This window comes from Mesoplodon mirus, assembly GCF_964341445.2.
Source record: "Mesoplodon mirus genome assembly, chromosome: 1".
Lineage (NCBI taxonomy): Eukaryota > Metazoa > Chordata > Mammalia > Artiodactyla > Ziphiidae > Mesoplodon > Mesoplodon mirus.
The window spans coordinates 208,778,233-208,793,650 of record NC_138976.1 but is presented as its reverse complement, the minus strand read 5'-3'; the positions used below and the strand labels follow the sequence as shown (position 1 = coordinate 208,793,650).

General features: G+C 36.2%; 1 protein-coding gene across 4 annotated transcripts in view; it reads left to right on the top strand.

The window, feature by feature from the left end:
- The window catches only part of IARS1 (isoleucyl-tRNA synthetase 1), an 81,621-nt gene that overhangs the window by 13,269 nt on the left and 52,934 nt on the right, over positions 1 to 15,418 (top strand). For all 4 annotated transcript variants that reach the window (XM_082620210.1, XM_082620209.1, XM_082620208.1 and 1 more), the window contains exons 6-9: positions 227 to 344; positions 4,759 to 4,906; positions 13,677 to 13,764; positions 14,029 to 14,089. In XM_082620210.1, the coding sequence (XP_082476336.1) occupies positions 227 to 344; positions 4,759 to 4,906; positions 13,677 to 13,764; positions 14,029 to 14,089 (415 nt within the window). The remainder of the gene's footprint in view (positions 1 to 226; positions 345 to 4,758; positions 4,907 to 13,676; positions 13,765 to 14,028; positions 14,090 to 15,418) is intronic.

Here is a 15,418-nt window from a genome sequence, read left to right as displayed (position 1 = left end):
GAACACCTTTCCATGTCAACAGTTATTTGCACTTTTAATGTCTACATAATATCTCATTATACTGATCTGTTGTAATTTACCAGCTATTCACCGGTTGAGAGACATTGTGTTTCCACTTCTTTGGCTGTGAGAAACTCTACAAACCAGAAACTGGCATAAATGTTTGCATTTGGGAAAATAGAATTATGGTTATGTAATTGTAAAATTCTGTCTGTTTACTTGCCAGGTGGGTCTTCAAACAGCTCTATGATAAAGGCCTTGTTTATAGAGGAGTGAAAGTCATGCCCTTTTCCACTGCATGCAATACTCCGCTTTCCAACTTTGAATCTCACCAGAATTACAGGGTATGTGAGATGTCATTGGCGTTAAGTTATGTACTCAGAAGTTAAATGGCTGTGGTGATCATGGTAACTTAGTCCCAGTGTGGAATGTTAGCCTGGGGAGTGATGTGAATTATGTGTCTTAATGTGATAGGTTTGGCTTGTTTTAACCATATTTTTATGCCTCTCTTTGTTTAATGAGTCCACCTCTGCTCTATTTTCCTCCAGTCACTGTTTCATAAGGGTTATTGCTTAGGGTGTTTTTGTGCCTCATCTGAGGCTTTGGAATATCATTTATTTGTTAAAAGTATTTGGAGGAAAATCTGATTTGCGATTGGTGGTGTGTTATGATCTTTGATGAATGGAATAACTTTCTGTCATTGGTATAAGAGTTTAGACGTGTCTGTTGTTTACAGAGTGTACTGCTTTACCTTATCCAGGCAGATAGTAAAGACTGTAAGTCTTCAGGAATAAGAACCATCTGTTCTCATGTGTGTATATTCAAGGGGTGTTTTATTTCTGAGTTTATCTAACCCTCTTTGTTTTAAAGGATGTTGATTTGTTTGGAATTATATCTCATGGCTAAGGTTTGGAAAAGAGAAATGTGCTGTAAATAAACAAACTGTGGTATATTTACCTACATATCATTATTATTAACACTTGCATTTCAAAAGCACTTTTCGTCTTGCAGAATGCTTACAACATCCCATTGGATCGTTGCATATCCTTGTGAGGTGGGCATGATGATGCCTTCCTGTTGTCCCCTAAATACCCTTATATGGCGGTGCTCATGTTACTATGTTTTTTTTAATAAAATATTTTAAGCACATAAAAATGTAGAGGATAATATACTAACTATTGAGTACCAAAGACTTAAGTTTTGTCAAATCTTAATATATTGCTGTATTTGCTTACTTTTTAAAAACACTTTAATGTGGAGAATTTCAAGCATATACAAAAGTAGACAGAATAATTAATTAACAGAATAATTAACTCCCATGTCCTATCGTGTATCCCCTACAATCTCTATAGTCAATCCTGCCTCATCTACACACTCCACTTACTTCTCCCAGACCCTTTTTCAAAAGCAAATTTTAGACATATCATTTTATCAATAAGTAATTCATTATATATCTTTACTAGATAAGAAATATTTCTTTAACATTACCAGAGTACCATTATCACACCTTAAGAAGTCATCATCAATCATTTTTAATGTTCTTAATATTAAATATTCTGTAGTTGTTTAACTCCTGGATATCATCAGTGTTCACATTTCTATTTGTCTCATAAACAGCATCCTTTTTTGCCCTCGGGTTATTTCTAGTTGGGTTTTTTTGTTTGTTTTTTCTTTTTTGTTTTGTTTTAATCGAGACATAAGGAAGGTTCATACACGGTAATAGTTGTCTTTTAGGTCTGTTTTAATGTGTAGGTCTCCATTTCTCTTTCTATATTTTTCTTTTTCTTTTTTTTCCTCCTTGCAAATTGTTGTTTGGGAAACAGATATTATCTTGTAGTTTCCCACAATCTGAGTTTTGATGATTACATCTCCATAATCTAACATTTTCTCTGTCCTCTGCATTTTATAGAAATAAGTACTTCTTTTTTTTTTTTTTTTTTTTTTTTTTTTTTTTTGCGGTATGCGGGCCTCTCACTCTTATGGCCTCTCCCGTTGAGGAGCACAGCCTCCGGACACACAGGCTCAGCGGCCATGGCTCACAGGCCCAGCTGCTCCGCAGCATGTGGGATCTTCCCTGACCGGGGCACGAACCCGTGTCCCCTGCATCGGCAGGTGGACTCTCAACCACTGCGCCACCAGGGAAGCCCAGTACTTCATTTTTATGTTTGTTTTGTTTATGGTTTTTTGGTGGGGTGGGTTAAATTTTACCTATAATTCAATGCTCTGATCTTAAGTATACCATTTAATGACTTTCACGAGGAGAATTCCCTGGTGGTCCAGTGGCAAGTCCTCCATGCTTTCACTGCTGAGGGCGCAGGTTCAGTCCTTGCTTGGGGAAGGAACTAAGATCCCGCAAGCCTCTCAGCGTGGCCAAAAAATTAAAAAACAAAACATGGGTTTCACTAAATGCATCTGTTTTTGTTGATTTCAAATACATCAAATTCACAGATAGCAGTTGATTAGTTTTGTCTGGTTCTGTACTTTGAAGAAATGGAAAGATCCACTATGTATTCTTCTGTTTCTGGCTTTTCTCACTCAGCATTATGTTTGTGATAGTCATCCATGTTATATGTAGTTTTGGATCTTTTGTTCTAATTTCTGTGTAGGAGAATATACCACAGTTTGTTTATTTACAGCACATTTCTCTTTTCCATTTTCTTCTTCACATCCTGATAGGTAACCACTATGCTGAATTTGGTGTTTCTTTTTCATGCATATTTTTATACTTTTATTATCTGTATAAGTATCCATAAACAGTATTTAGTGTTGTTTGCAAGTTTTTAAATCTCATTCATTGTATTTATTCTGCACCTTGCCTTTTATACTAAACATTGTTTTAAAGTTTCTTCATATTGATACATGTAGTTTTAAGTTTATTTTTAACTGCTGTATAGTGTTTCATATAACAAATAGATTACAGTTTATTCATTCTTTTGAGAGATATTTGAGGTGTTCAGAGGGCACAGCCTTTTTTTTCTTTTTAAATGGTAATAATTGGTGTTGCTCCAAACGTTTTGTAATATAAATCCTTGTGTACTATGCTGGAATTTTCTTTGGTAACTAAATTTTTACATGTTAGAGCCCCATTATAGCTTGTTAGGTCCTAGGGTTTTCAAAGTGTATACTCTTCTATAAGTAAATAAATACATTCTCTTATTGGGAAAGAGCAAGCTGTACGTCACTAAATTGAGTTACAGAAGAAAGTCCTTCCAACTTTTCCAAAAGGTAAACCAACTTGTGGTATATAAAAATATTTATTTTTTATATTGTCTAAATTTTTAGTTTTTAGAAGTCTGGTTGATGTGATTATTTATGAGGCTTATGCTCATTGTGGAAAATTTAGAAGCCATAGAAGATATAAAGAAGAGGGAAAACAATTATAATCCCAGTACCCAAAGGAAATCACTATTAATGTTTTATTTAGATTTACCTAAAGTGCCTTTTTAAATTTTTTATGTTTATTACTATACATACTAAAATTAATAATTTTTATATCTTAGTACCTATTTCCTGGCTTAATAAGACAACATTTTTTTGCTCCTCCATTTACCTGCTCTATCCCGTATACTTGCACAAAATGAATATATACGTGAATCCAACACCCAGATAAAGTTAAAGAAGAACCTTGTCAAGCAACCTATCAAAAGCACTCCCTTCTCATGGTCCCTTCAGTTTAGCATGTATCCCCCCACTCCTCTATAGCAACCACTGTCCTCACGTCCAACCTCATTGTTTGCTGATTCTGTACTAAATATAAATGGAATTGTACACTTTGTTCTTTTTTTGCGTCTGGCTTCTCTTGCTCAAGATTATGTTTGTGAAAGCCATCCATGTTGTGTGTAGTTGTAGATCATCATTTTAATTACTGTCTAGTATTTAACTTATCCATTCTAATGTCGATGGACATTTGGGTAATATCCAATTTTTGGCTCTTATCAGTAGTACTACTGTGAGCATTCTGGAGCTTGTCTTTTGGGGAGCATATATACACATTCCCAGGAGTGGGATTATTGATTCATAAGGTATACTTACATTTAGCCCTAGTGCAAGAGTTGGCAAACTTTGTAAAGGCCAGATAGTAAATATTTTAGACTTTGTTGGCCAGATGATCTGTCAGTCCTGTCAAAACCATTCTTAGGTTTTGGGCTCTATAAAAACACGTAATGGCCAGATTTGACCCATGGGCCATGGTTCATTGCCTCCCACTCTAACCCCAAAGGGATTATACTTCCACTAGACAGTTCTTATTACACTGCATCCTTGTCAGCACTTAGTATTTTCTGTCTTTTTTCACTTTGGCCATACTATGAGTGTGTACTAAGGATTGTGTTTGTTTTTAATTTTTGGCATAATTTCAGACTTCCTGAAAAGTTGAAAAGAATTCTCATATACCCTTCAATTCAAATAAAGAATAACACTGTTTTCCAAAATCGTTATTTTATTGACCTAATTCTTTATGGACTTATTATAAAATAGATCATTGTAATAGTGAAACCTCATTTATGTATCCCACTTGCTACACTATAAATGTTTTATTTGTGACTACTAAGGTAATTATTAAAGCATTTTCTTTATGTAAAAAATGTACTTGGAATTTCTCACTTTGTATTTTCTTTTTACAAGTATGGCAGATTTTTTTTAAAGCTCAGTTTATTCTGAAAATAAAGGTTTATTTTATTCTTTAGGATCAGTTCGTTTTTCTTCTATGTCTACAATTATGGAATCTGTAAAAGAATACTTTATCTCATTTTATTTCAGGATGTTCAAGATCCTTCAATATTTGTAACTTTCCCTTTGGAGGAAGATGAAAATATATCTTTGGTTGCCTGGACAACTACTCCCTGGACTCTACCTAGTAACCTTGCCCTGTGTGTTAATCCAGATATGCAGTATGTGAAGATTAAAGGTAAGTGTGAGCCTGGTTACTTATGATCAATATGAATAAAATAATTTTAATGAATTTTGGGAAAGAATGAAGCTTACATTTCTTCCCTTTTTTTTTTTTTTTTACTTTTTTTATTGAGGTATAATTGACATACATTATGTTAGTTTTAGGTTTACAACAAAATAAACATTTGTGTACATCATGAAATGAACACCATAGTAAGTCTAGTTAACATTCATCACCATACATATTTACAGAATTTTTTTCTTGTGGTGAGACCTTTTAAGATCTACTCTCTCAGTAACTTTCAAATATGTAATACAGTATTATTAACTATAGTTGCCATGCTATAAATTATATCCCCACGCCTTATTTTATAATTGGAAGTTTGTACCTTTTAACTCCCTTTACCCATTCCACCCCCCCCACACACACACACACCCCTGCTTCTAACAACCACCAGTCTGTTCTCTGTATCCATGAGGTTTATTTTTGTTGCTTTGATTTCATTCTTATTCCACATATAAGTGAGATAATATATTATGTGTCTTTCTTTGACTTATTTCACTTAGCCTAATGCCCTCAAGATCCATCCATGATGTTTTTTGTTTGTTTGTTTGTTTGTTTGTTTTGCGGTACACGGGCCTCTCACTTTTGTGGCCTCTCCTGTTGTGGAGCACAGGCTCCAGATGCACAGGCTCAGCGGCTCCGCAGCATGTGGGATCTTCCTGGACCGGGGCATGAACCCGTGTCCCCTGCATTGGCAGGAGGACTCTCAACCACTGCACCACCAGGGAAGCCCCATTCATGATGTTTTAAGCAGCAAAATTTCATTCTTTCTGACAGCCAAATAGCATTCCATTGTACATATACATACCATATTTTCTTCATCAATCCATCCATTGATGGACACAGGTTGTTTCTGTAATTTGACTATCGTAATTAATGCTGCGATGAACATGGGGTGCAGATATCTTTTCAAGTTAGTGTATTCATTTTCTTTGCATAAATACCCAGAAGTAAAATTACTGGATCATATGTAGTTATATTTTTCATTTTTTGAGGAACCTCCCATACTGTTTTCCATGGTGGCTACACCAACTTACATTCCCATCATCAGTACAGAGATTCTCTCTTCTCCACATCCTTGCCCGCACTTGCTGTCTCTTGTCTTTTTGAAAACAGTCACTCTAACAGGTGTGAGGTGATACCTTATTGGGGTTTTGATTTGCATTTCCCCGACATAAGTGGTATTGAGCATCTTTTCATGTACCCGATGGATATCTGATTGTCTTCTTTGGAAAAATGTCTATTCAGATCTTCTACCCATTTTTTAAATTGGTTTGGTGGGTTTTTTTGTTTGTTTGTTTGTTTTGCTATCAAGTTGTATCAGTTCTTTATATATTTTGGATGTTAGCCCTGTATCAGCTATATGATTTGCAGATATTTTCTCCCATTCAGATGGTTGCCTTTTCATTTTGTTGATTACTTTTGCTGTGCAGAAGCTTTAGTGTGATGTAGTCCCACATTTTTTTTGTTTGCTTTTATTTTTGCTTCTGTTTCCTTTGCTTTTGTTGTCAGAGCAAAAAAAAAAAAATGCCAAGACCAATGTCAAGAAGTTTATCAACTATGTTTTCATCTAGGAATCTTACGGTTTCAGGTCTTATGTTAAAGTCTTTAATCCATTTGCATTAATTTCTGTGTATGGCATAAGAGAGTGGTCCAGTTCTCCCAACACCATTTATTGAAGAGATTCTCCTTTCCCCATTGTATATTCTTGGCTTCTTTGTTGTAAATTAATTGTCTTATGTGTGAGTTTATTTCTGGGCTCTCTGTTCTGTTCCATTGATCTATGTGTCTGTTTTTATGCCAGTACCATACTGTTTTGATCACTAGAGCTTTGTAATATAGTTTGAAATCAAGGAGTGTTGTGCCTCCAGCTTTGTTCTTCTTTCTCAATATTGCATGGACTATTCAGGGTCTTTTGTGGGTCCACATAAATTTTAAGATTGTTTATTTCTGTGAAAAATGCCATTGAAATTTTGATAGGAATTGCATTGAATCTATAGATTTCCTTCAGTAGTATGGACGTTTTAACAATATTACTTCTTCGAATCCATGAGCATGGAACACTTTTCCATTTATTTGTGTCTTCCATTTCTTTCATCAATGTTTTAAACTTTTCAGTGTCTAGGTCCTTCATTTCCTCTGCTAAGCTTATTCCTACATATTTTATTCTTTCTGATGCAATTGTAAATGCAATTGTTTTCTTAATTTCTCTTTCTGATAGTTCATTATTGGTGTATAGAAATGCAACAGCTTTCGGTATATTGATTTTGTATGCTGCAACTTTACTGCATTTATTTATTTTTTTTAATAAATTTATTTTTATTTATTTTTGGCTGCGTTGGGTCTTCGTTGCTGTGCGTGGGCTCTCTCTAGTTGTGGCAAGCGGGGACTACTCTTTGTTGTGGTGCACGGGCTTCTCATTGCAGTGGCTTCTCTTGTTGCAAAGCATGGGCTCTAGGTGCATGGCCTTCAGTAGTTGTGGCACACAGGCACAGTAGTTGTGGCTCGCAGGCTCTAGAGCGCAGGCTCAGTGGTTGTGGCACACGGGCTTAGTTGCTCTGCAGCATGTGGGATCTTCCCAGACCAGGGATCAAACCTGTGTCCCCTGCATTGGCAGGAAGATTATTAACCACTGTGCCACCAGGGAAGTCCCTCCATTTATTTTTTAGTTCTGAGTTTTTGGTGGAGTCTTGAGTTTTCTATATGTACTATCATATTGTCTGCAAATAGTGAGTTTTACTTCTTCCTTTCCAATTTAGATACCTTTTATTTCTTTTTCCTGCCCAATTGTTCCGGCTAGGATTTCTAATACTATGTTGAATAAAAGTGGCAAGAATGGGCATCCTTACCTTGTTCTTTTTTTTTTTTTTTAATTTTTATTTTTATTTTTTTTTATTAGTTTCTGCTTTATAACAAAGTAAATCAGTCTTACCTTGTTCTTGATATTAGAGGAAAAGCTTTCAGTTTTTCACCAAAGAGTATGATATTAGCTGTGGGCTTGTCATATATGGCCTTTATTATGTTGAAGTACATTCCCTCTAAAAGAGGCATTTTTAGTAGAAGTTGTTCAAGTAATTTTATCTAGCTACAAAGAGAGATTATCAGGATTAAGTTGAGGTTTTTTGTTGTTTGTTTGTTTGGTTTTTGGTCACACCACACAGCTTATGGGATCTTAGTTCCCCAACCAGGGATCGAACCCAGGCCCCCGGCAGTGGAAGCATGGAGTCCTAACCACTGGACCGCCAGGGAATTCCCAAGGATGTTGTTATTATCAAGTAACGAAAAAATCTCTTTAACTCCCTGGGTTTGTGTGAAGGAAGGGCCTGGATATGTATTGTTTAGGGCTATGCCCTTATAACCCATTACCTAGAACAAAATAAGTATTCAATAAATATCAACTAAAGGAATGAATGCTTAAAAAGTCTTATCATGATAGATAGGAGGAAATAAATAGACAGTAGATGGGTCACACTAGAAATAGAACACAGTTAATTCATTAAGGAAAACTGAGTTGGATACAATATTAGAGAACATCTAAAATTTTCTCAGAAAGTTGCTTAAGTCATGCTTAAGTATTATTTTAAAAATATTCTTTACTTTGATTTTTAAATAGACATCAGTATTAGTAATCAGGACATAGTTTATACTTATAACTTAATAAACTTACTACAAATTATATAAAAAATAAATGTATTTACTAGAATCAGTAAAGCCGTTGGGTCTGGGAAGTAGCATGAACTCTCTGGTCACATGTCTTATGATTTATTGTTTGGGAATCTGTTCTTAGGTATGTCATAATCACTCATATGTGCTAATAACCCTGGGGAAATTTGCCTTTTAATAAAATTTCTTAGAAAACCAGAAAACCTCTACTAAATTTTCTAGTAGTGAATACATAGGTATGGTGTTATGTAGCAGGATATGTTTTGGAAGGAGAAACCTGATAATGAGTTTCAAACAGCACAGCAAAGCCAGTTAGCTTCCAGTGTACTTCTAAAGCTGGAAATAATCCAACTGTTTGGGCCTCCTGGAAGGATAACCATGCCTGTTTCATGTTGGTGAATTCTAAGGCTTGAGGCAAGGGATACAGAAAGGAAGCCATAAGAAGTGGACAGAGTGAAGGTCAAGAGTATATTTTCAGGAGTTTAGAGGAAAATAATATAAGAAAACATGTGGAACACATCTTAGTTTACTGATTCTTACTCCCCTCTTTTACGTGTTGAAGCAACTAGTTTATCTACTTATTTCCCCTGGCCTAGGAAAAGGACATGTTTTTTACCCAGAATTTCCTTCTTGGTCCAGTGTAGAAGTAAATACTACTTTTTTTTTTTTTTAGATTTTTATTTAATTTTTATTTTATATTAGACTATAGTTTATTTACAATATTGTGTTAGTTTCAGGTGTACAGCAAAGTGATTCAGTTATACATACACATATATCTATTCTTTTTCAGATTCTTTTCCCATATAGGTTATTATGGAGTATTGAGTAGAGTTCCCTGTGCTATACAGTAGGTCCTTGTTGATTATTTTATATATAATAGTATGTATATATGAATCCCAATCTCCTAATTTATCCCTCCCCCCAACCTTCCCCTTTGGTAACCATAAGTTTGTTTTCTAAGTCTGTGCGTCTTTTTCTGTTTTGTAAATAAGTTCATTTGTATCATTTTTTAGATTCCACATATAAGTTATAACCATATGATATTTGTCTTTCTCTAACTTACTTCACTTAGTATGATAATCTGTAGATCCATCCATGTTGCTGCAAATGGCATTGTTTCATTCTTTTTTATGGCTGAATAATATTCCATTGTTTGGGTTTTTTTGATGTAGAGCTGCATGAACTGTTTTCTATATTTTGGAGATTAATCCCCTGGCGATCTCTTCATTTGCAAATATTTTCTCGCATTCTGTGAGTTGTCTTTTCCTTTTGTTTGTGGTTTCCTTTGCTGTGGAAAAGCTTTTAAGTTTAATTAGGTCCCATTTGTTTGTTTTTGTTTTTATATTCATTACTCTGGGAAGTAGATGCAGGTATTGCTGTGATTTATGTCAAAGAGCGTTCTGCCTATGTTTTCCTCTTAAGAGTTTTATAGTATCTGGCCTTACATTTAGGTCTTTAATCCATTTGGGGTTTTTTTTCTGTATGGTGTTAAGGAGTGTTCTAATTTCATTTTTTTACACGTAGCAGTCTAGTTTTCCCAGCACCACTTAGGAAGAGACTGTCTTTTCTCCATTGCATATTCTTGCCTCCTCTGTCATAGATTAATTGACCATAGGTGCGTGGATTTATGTCTCGGCTTTCTATCCTGTTCCATTGATCTATATGACTGTTTTTATGCCAGTAACATATTGTCTTGATTACTGTATCTCTGAAGTATAGTCTGAAGTCAGGGAGCCTGATTCCTCCAGCTCCATTTTTGTTTCTCAAGATTGCTTTGGCTATTCGAGATCTTTTGTGTTTCCACACAAATTTTAAGATTTTTTTTTCTAGATCTGCAAAAAATGCCACTAGTAATTTGATAGGGATTGCACTGAATCTGTAGATTGCCTTCAGTAGTATAGTCATTTTGACCATATTGATTCTTCCACTCCCAGAATGTGGTATATCTTTCTATCTGTGTCACCTTTGATTTCTTTCACCAACGTCTTATAGTTTTCTGAGTATAGGTCTTTTGCCTCCTTAGGTAGGTTTATTCCTAGGCATTTCATCCTATTTGATGCAATGGTTAAAAAGAAAAAAATTAAATTTCTTTTCTTTTCTTTTTTAAATTTATTTATTTATTTATTTATTTTTGGCTTCATTGGGTCTTCGTTGCTGCGTGCGGGCTTTCTGTAGTCGCGGTGAGCCAGGGCTACTCTTCGTTGCGGTGTGTGGGCTTATCATTGCGGTGGCTTCTCTTGTTGCAGAGCACAGGCTCTAGGCATGCGGGCTTCAGTAGTTGTGGCACACGGGCTCAGTAGTTGTGGCTCGCGGGCTCTAGAGTGCAGGCTCAGTAGTTGTGGTGCACAGACTTAGTTGCTCCGTGGCAGGTGGCATCTTCCTGGACCAGGGCTTGTGTACCCTGCATTGGCAGTCAAATTCTTAACCACTGCACCACCAGGGAAGTCCTACATTTCTTTTTGGAGTAAAAATAGAAGTTTTTGAAAAAGTATTAGATTTAATCAGAAAAATAATCTCTAAGAGCATTTTCATTTCTGATTGAAAAATTAGCACAAAACATTAAAATTAACACAAAAAAACTAACATTGTACAGAGATATAAAAAGTAAAAATTTCATATAATTTTCAGATTATAATACTTTTATACATCATGCTCCTATTACAGATGAAGAACCTCAGATTCAAAGGGGGTGGCGTATCATTGCTATTAGGAATCTTCAGTATGTGTTTTCTCAACACCCCCAAGCAATTAAATCAATTCAAGCACTAGCTATCTGGAGCTTGAGTCAGATATCACAGGTCAAGAGCTTAGTCCTACAAGACTGCCCCCTGCCACTGCAACTCCCCCCCCCCCCCTTTCAGATGTCAGTCACAAGTTCCGGTTGTCACCTGGGCTTCTCACCAACCCATGACTTCCTCCTTGGGTCCGAAGAGCAACTCACAGAACTCAGAAACATTGTATTTACTAGATTACTGGTTTATTATAAAAGGAGATTGTAATGGATACATATGAACAGCCAGATGAAGAAGTGCATAGGGTGAGATCTGGAAGGGTCGCAAGCACAGGAACTTCTCTCCCCAGAACTGGGGTGGGCTACTCTCATAGCATGTGGATACGTTCACTAACCTGGAAACTCTCCAAACCCCATCCTTTTGGGTTTTTATGGAGGTTTTATTACCTGGGCACAATTGATTAAATCATTGGCCATTGGTGATTGAACTCAATCTCTGACCCCCAGAGGGGGCTGGAAGTGGAGTATGAAAGTTCCAACCCTGTAGCCATGTGCTTGGTTCACCATCCTTAGGTTACCTAGGGCTTTTACAAAAGTCACTCCATTAACGTAACAAAAGACACCTTTGGTTCCCATCACTTAGGAAATTCCAAGGGTTTTAAGAGCTCTGCCAGAACACGGATTAAGACCAAATATATATTTCTTACTATATATCATAGTATCATAGAATTGGTACCAGAACTTGAGAACTTTGTACCTTTCAAATATTCCCTGGTGTCAAGTTAACCATAGTCTCAAAGAGGCCCTTTCCATAGAGATTTATATGAAAAAAGAACTTTGATACCTTCAGGTTTCTATAGTTTATGGGGAGCAGGGGTAAGTCAGGGAAAGAAAAGAAAAACTCATAGCCAGAAAAAGAGTCTGTCTTACAAGACAGTTAACTTGATTCACAATAGCTTGTGCTATCAAGGGAAGAATACTGAGAAAGGAATGGGAAAGTGTTGGGCGTCAGATATTTTTATCATTGTTTAGCTGTGCCTTAGGAGCAGCTAAGACCAAGAGTTGGTTTCTAACGATATCGACTGGGAAGGAGCTGTTTCCACGTAGAGCCTGGCTCTGGTGTCTACTGCTGCTTCTCCCTGCAAGTGCATTTCTGTCTGTTACAAGTTTCCTGTGTTGCCTGTGGGTCATGGCCATTCCGTAGTGAGCCTGACAGCCATAAAGACCATCTGGCTGAGATTTCAGTCATGTCATTCATCTGCCTGCATACAACTCTTTTACTTCTTGGACCATGTGTTCTGTGTTTTATTCAGAAAATATAGACTCCATTTATAATGAAGTTCCTGTGAGGTCAGAACTGGTGGGTGGCAACATTATTTGTGGTAGTTTTTCAGTGAATTGCAAAGGCCTTCACAATGATCCATAGATGCTTATTTTTCTTACAGCCTTAGTATATTCTTGGGTATGTCATACTTTACATGTGGGCGTTTAAATTAGCCTAAATTTTTGTAAGGCAGTCTGTCAGTATCTATTAAATTTTAAATGTTTATGCATTTGTTTCAGCTTTTCTCTTCCTAGGATAGTATCCTCCAGAAATGTTTCCAATATGGGTACAAAGACATGTATAAGGATATTCATTATCCCAGTGTTCATAGCAGTAGCAATTTGAAAACAGTTTAATTGTCTAGCATTCATTGATATGTTAAAAATAACTTGTACCTCCATAAGATGGAATACTATCGAAGCTATTTAAAAGAATGAGAAAACCTATATGTGCTAACATATGAGAAAATGTTCACAATGTATTATGTGAAAACAAATTACAAAACTGTATTGAGTTATATCCCATAATTATTAAGTTACATGTTTACATAATATGTATGTTGATATATACATAGAAAAACACCTGGAGGAATAGACACTGAAATGATAGTGTCGAGGCGGGGGGTGGGGTGGGGTGGGGAGTATGAGATTATGGGAAACTTTTACTTTGTGATCTCTTCTTGGTTTGCTAATGTTACGGATTTTAAACACTCATCTATATTACTTTTGGTAGGAGAAAATAAAGATTAATTTACTTAAAATGGATAGAGGTGCAGTTAACAACAACTGAGGAGCTGCCTTAACAGCATTTGATGTTTTTGTCTTTCTCTTATTTGGAAAGTGCGTGTGCCCTAGCGTTCTTTGTGGTGTTCCTCTGTCAGTGCTGAGCACATTGGATGCAGGTGATACAGGAGCCCCTGGAGGGAAAAATATGCAGATGCGTGTCTTTAGCATAAGCCAAAGCCTGAATATCATTGAAGTCCACTTTTTCCCTTGCTCTCATAGATGCTGTCAGAGGAAAATTATACGTTTTAATGGAAGCCAGATTATCAGCCCTCTATCAATTGGAGAGTGACTATGAAATCCTTGAAAGGTGAATATACAAATCATTGATTTGTATGTGTGTGTGCACATGCATGTGTGTGTCTTTAGCTTTAAAAAGTGAGATACTTTATTGCCCCAAAGCTATATTATTCAAGCTTCGTTTTAAGTGCTAATACCAAGTACATTCAGGTCACACGTTCCAGCACTCATGATTTAGGACCAAGGAAAGCAGGAGGGAATGGTAGCTTGATGTGGTTGCAGCCTCATTTCTTTGAATATTTTAATTGTGAGTTTGCCTTTTTCTTTTTTCTAGATTTCCTGGTGCCTATCTCAAAGGCAAGAAATACAGACCCCTGTTTGACTATTTTATAAAGGTGAGCTTAGAGACTTCTACCACAGGAGCTCTCCACAACCCATGTATTTGATGACTGGAGTGGTATTTATATTGTCTTATTGTTATATCGTTCATACAAGTGTGCCTAAATCCAAAAATCTCTTTTAATATTACAAAAATTAAATTCTGTTTGTATTGCCTTCTTGCTTTAATAATTAAAGTCCTATAGGAATTTTTAAATACTTTTCTCAAATTCCATAAGGAATCCGTTACATTGATAAGATTTAATGCGTGTATATTTGTATTGTTTATAGTCTACACATCACCCAGGAAAGTCGTTGAGGTGTTTTTTGTTTTTTTGAGTTTTGTTTTTACAAATTTAAGATAGTGCTCAGATGGTGCTTTCACAAAACTGTGTGTGTAAAAGTAAACAGAGTTCATTTCCAGGAACTGATGAGGTGGGTGCTTTAAGCTCAGACATTTAGTAACTTAGTTCTTATAAGAGTCACAAAGCTATTTTATGTGGTTTTCCATTTTCTGGCAACAGAATCCAAGCTGTAGCTGTAAACCCCACCACCAGCAACAAAAGAATAAAGTTAGCAGGAACTTCCTGTTGGTTCTTATTTATAGGTCTTGGAGTGAAATAACGAGCAACGCTCTCAGACCTGGTTTTACACATTATGTGGAAATTATATTCAGTTGGACGTAGCATTCGCCAGCAAAACCTTACACCATAGCCCATGATAAAATATTTGCTTACCTCTGTTCTGATTCAGTGTAGGACAGAGTTTGGCTAATGCAGGTGATCTCTGCCATTTGGGCTCTGTCCACAGCATCACATCTGCCTCTACATTTTTGTGCACCTGAGTGTTTTCCCGTGTTTCTTATCTCCTAACTAATGGCATTCCCCCTCATTCCATGTTGCTGCTGATGGATTTCCAAACACTTTACCTGGTCTGGTCCCTCCCTGTGAGCCTGCAGTCATTTGCCAGCACATTCCTCAATGGGTATTCTCCAGTTGACACAAGGCAGTCCTACTCCCTAACCACATTCCCTAATGTTGATTTAAATATATCCTTTGCTTCCATCACACCGGCCCTTTCTTCTCCTCCCTCCCTGCCTTTGTTTTTATTGTCATCCTCCTCTTTTTAAAAAACCCTCACCTTTCTTTAACGTCATATCAGCTTGACACTCTTCAAGCCTAAACTCAGGTGCCATCTGAAAAAAAAGCAAGTTTTGAAATGCTTCTTTGGTTTCTCCCTCTGAAAAATATCATTCCTGCATTCTTCTCTTCTGTATCATAACATGTTTTGTTTTATCTTGTATTTGTTTTTATTTGTCTTAAAACCTCTTACACTAGATCCCTTTG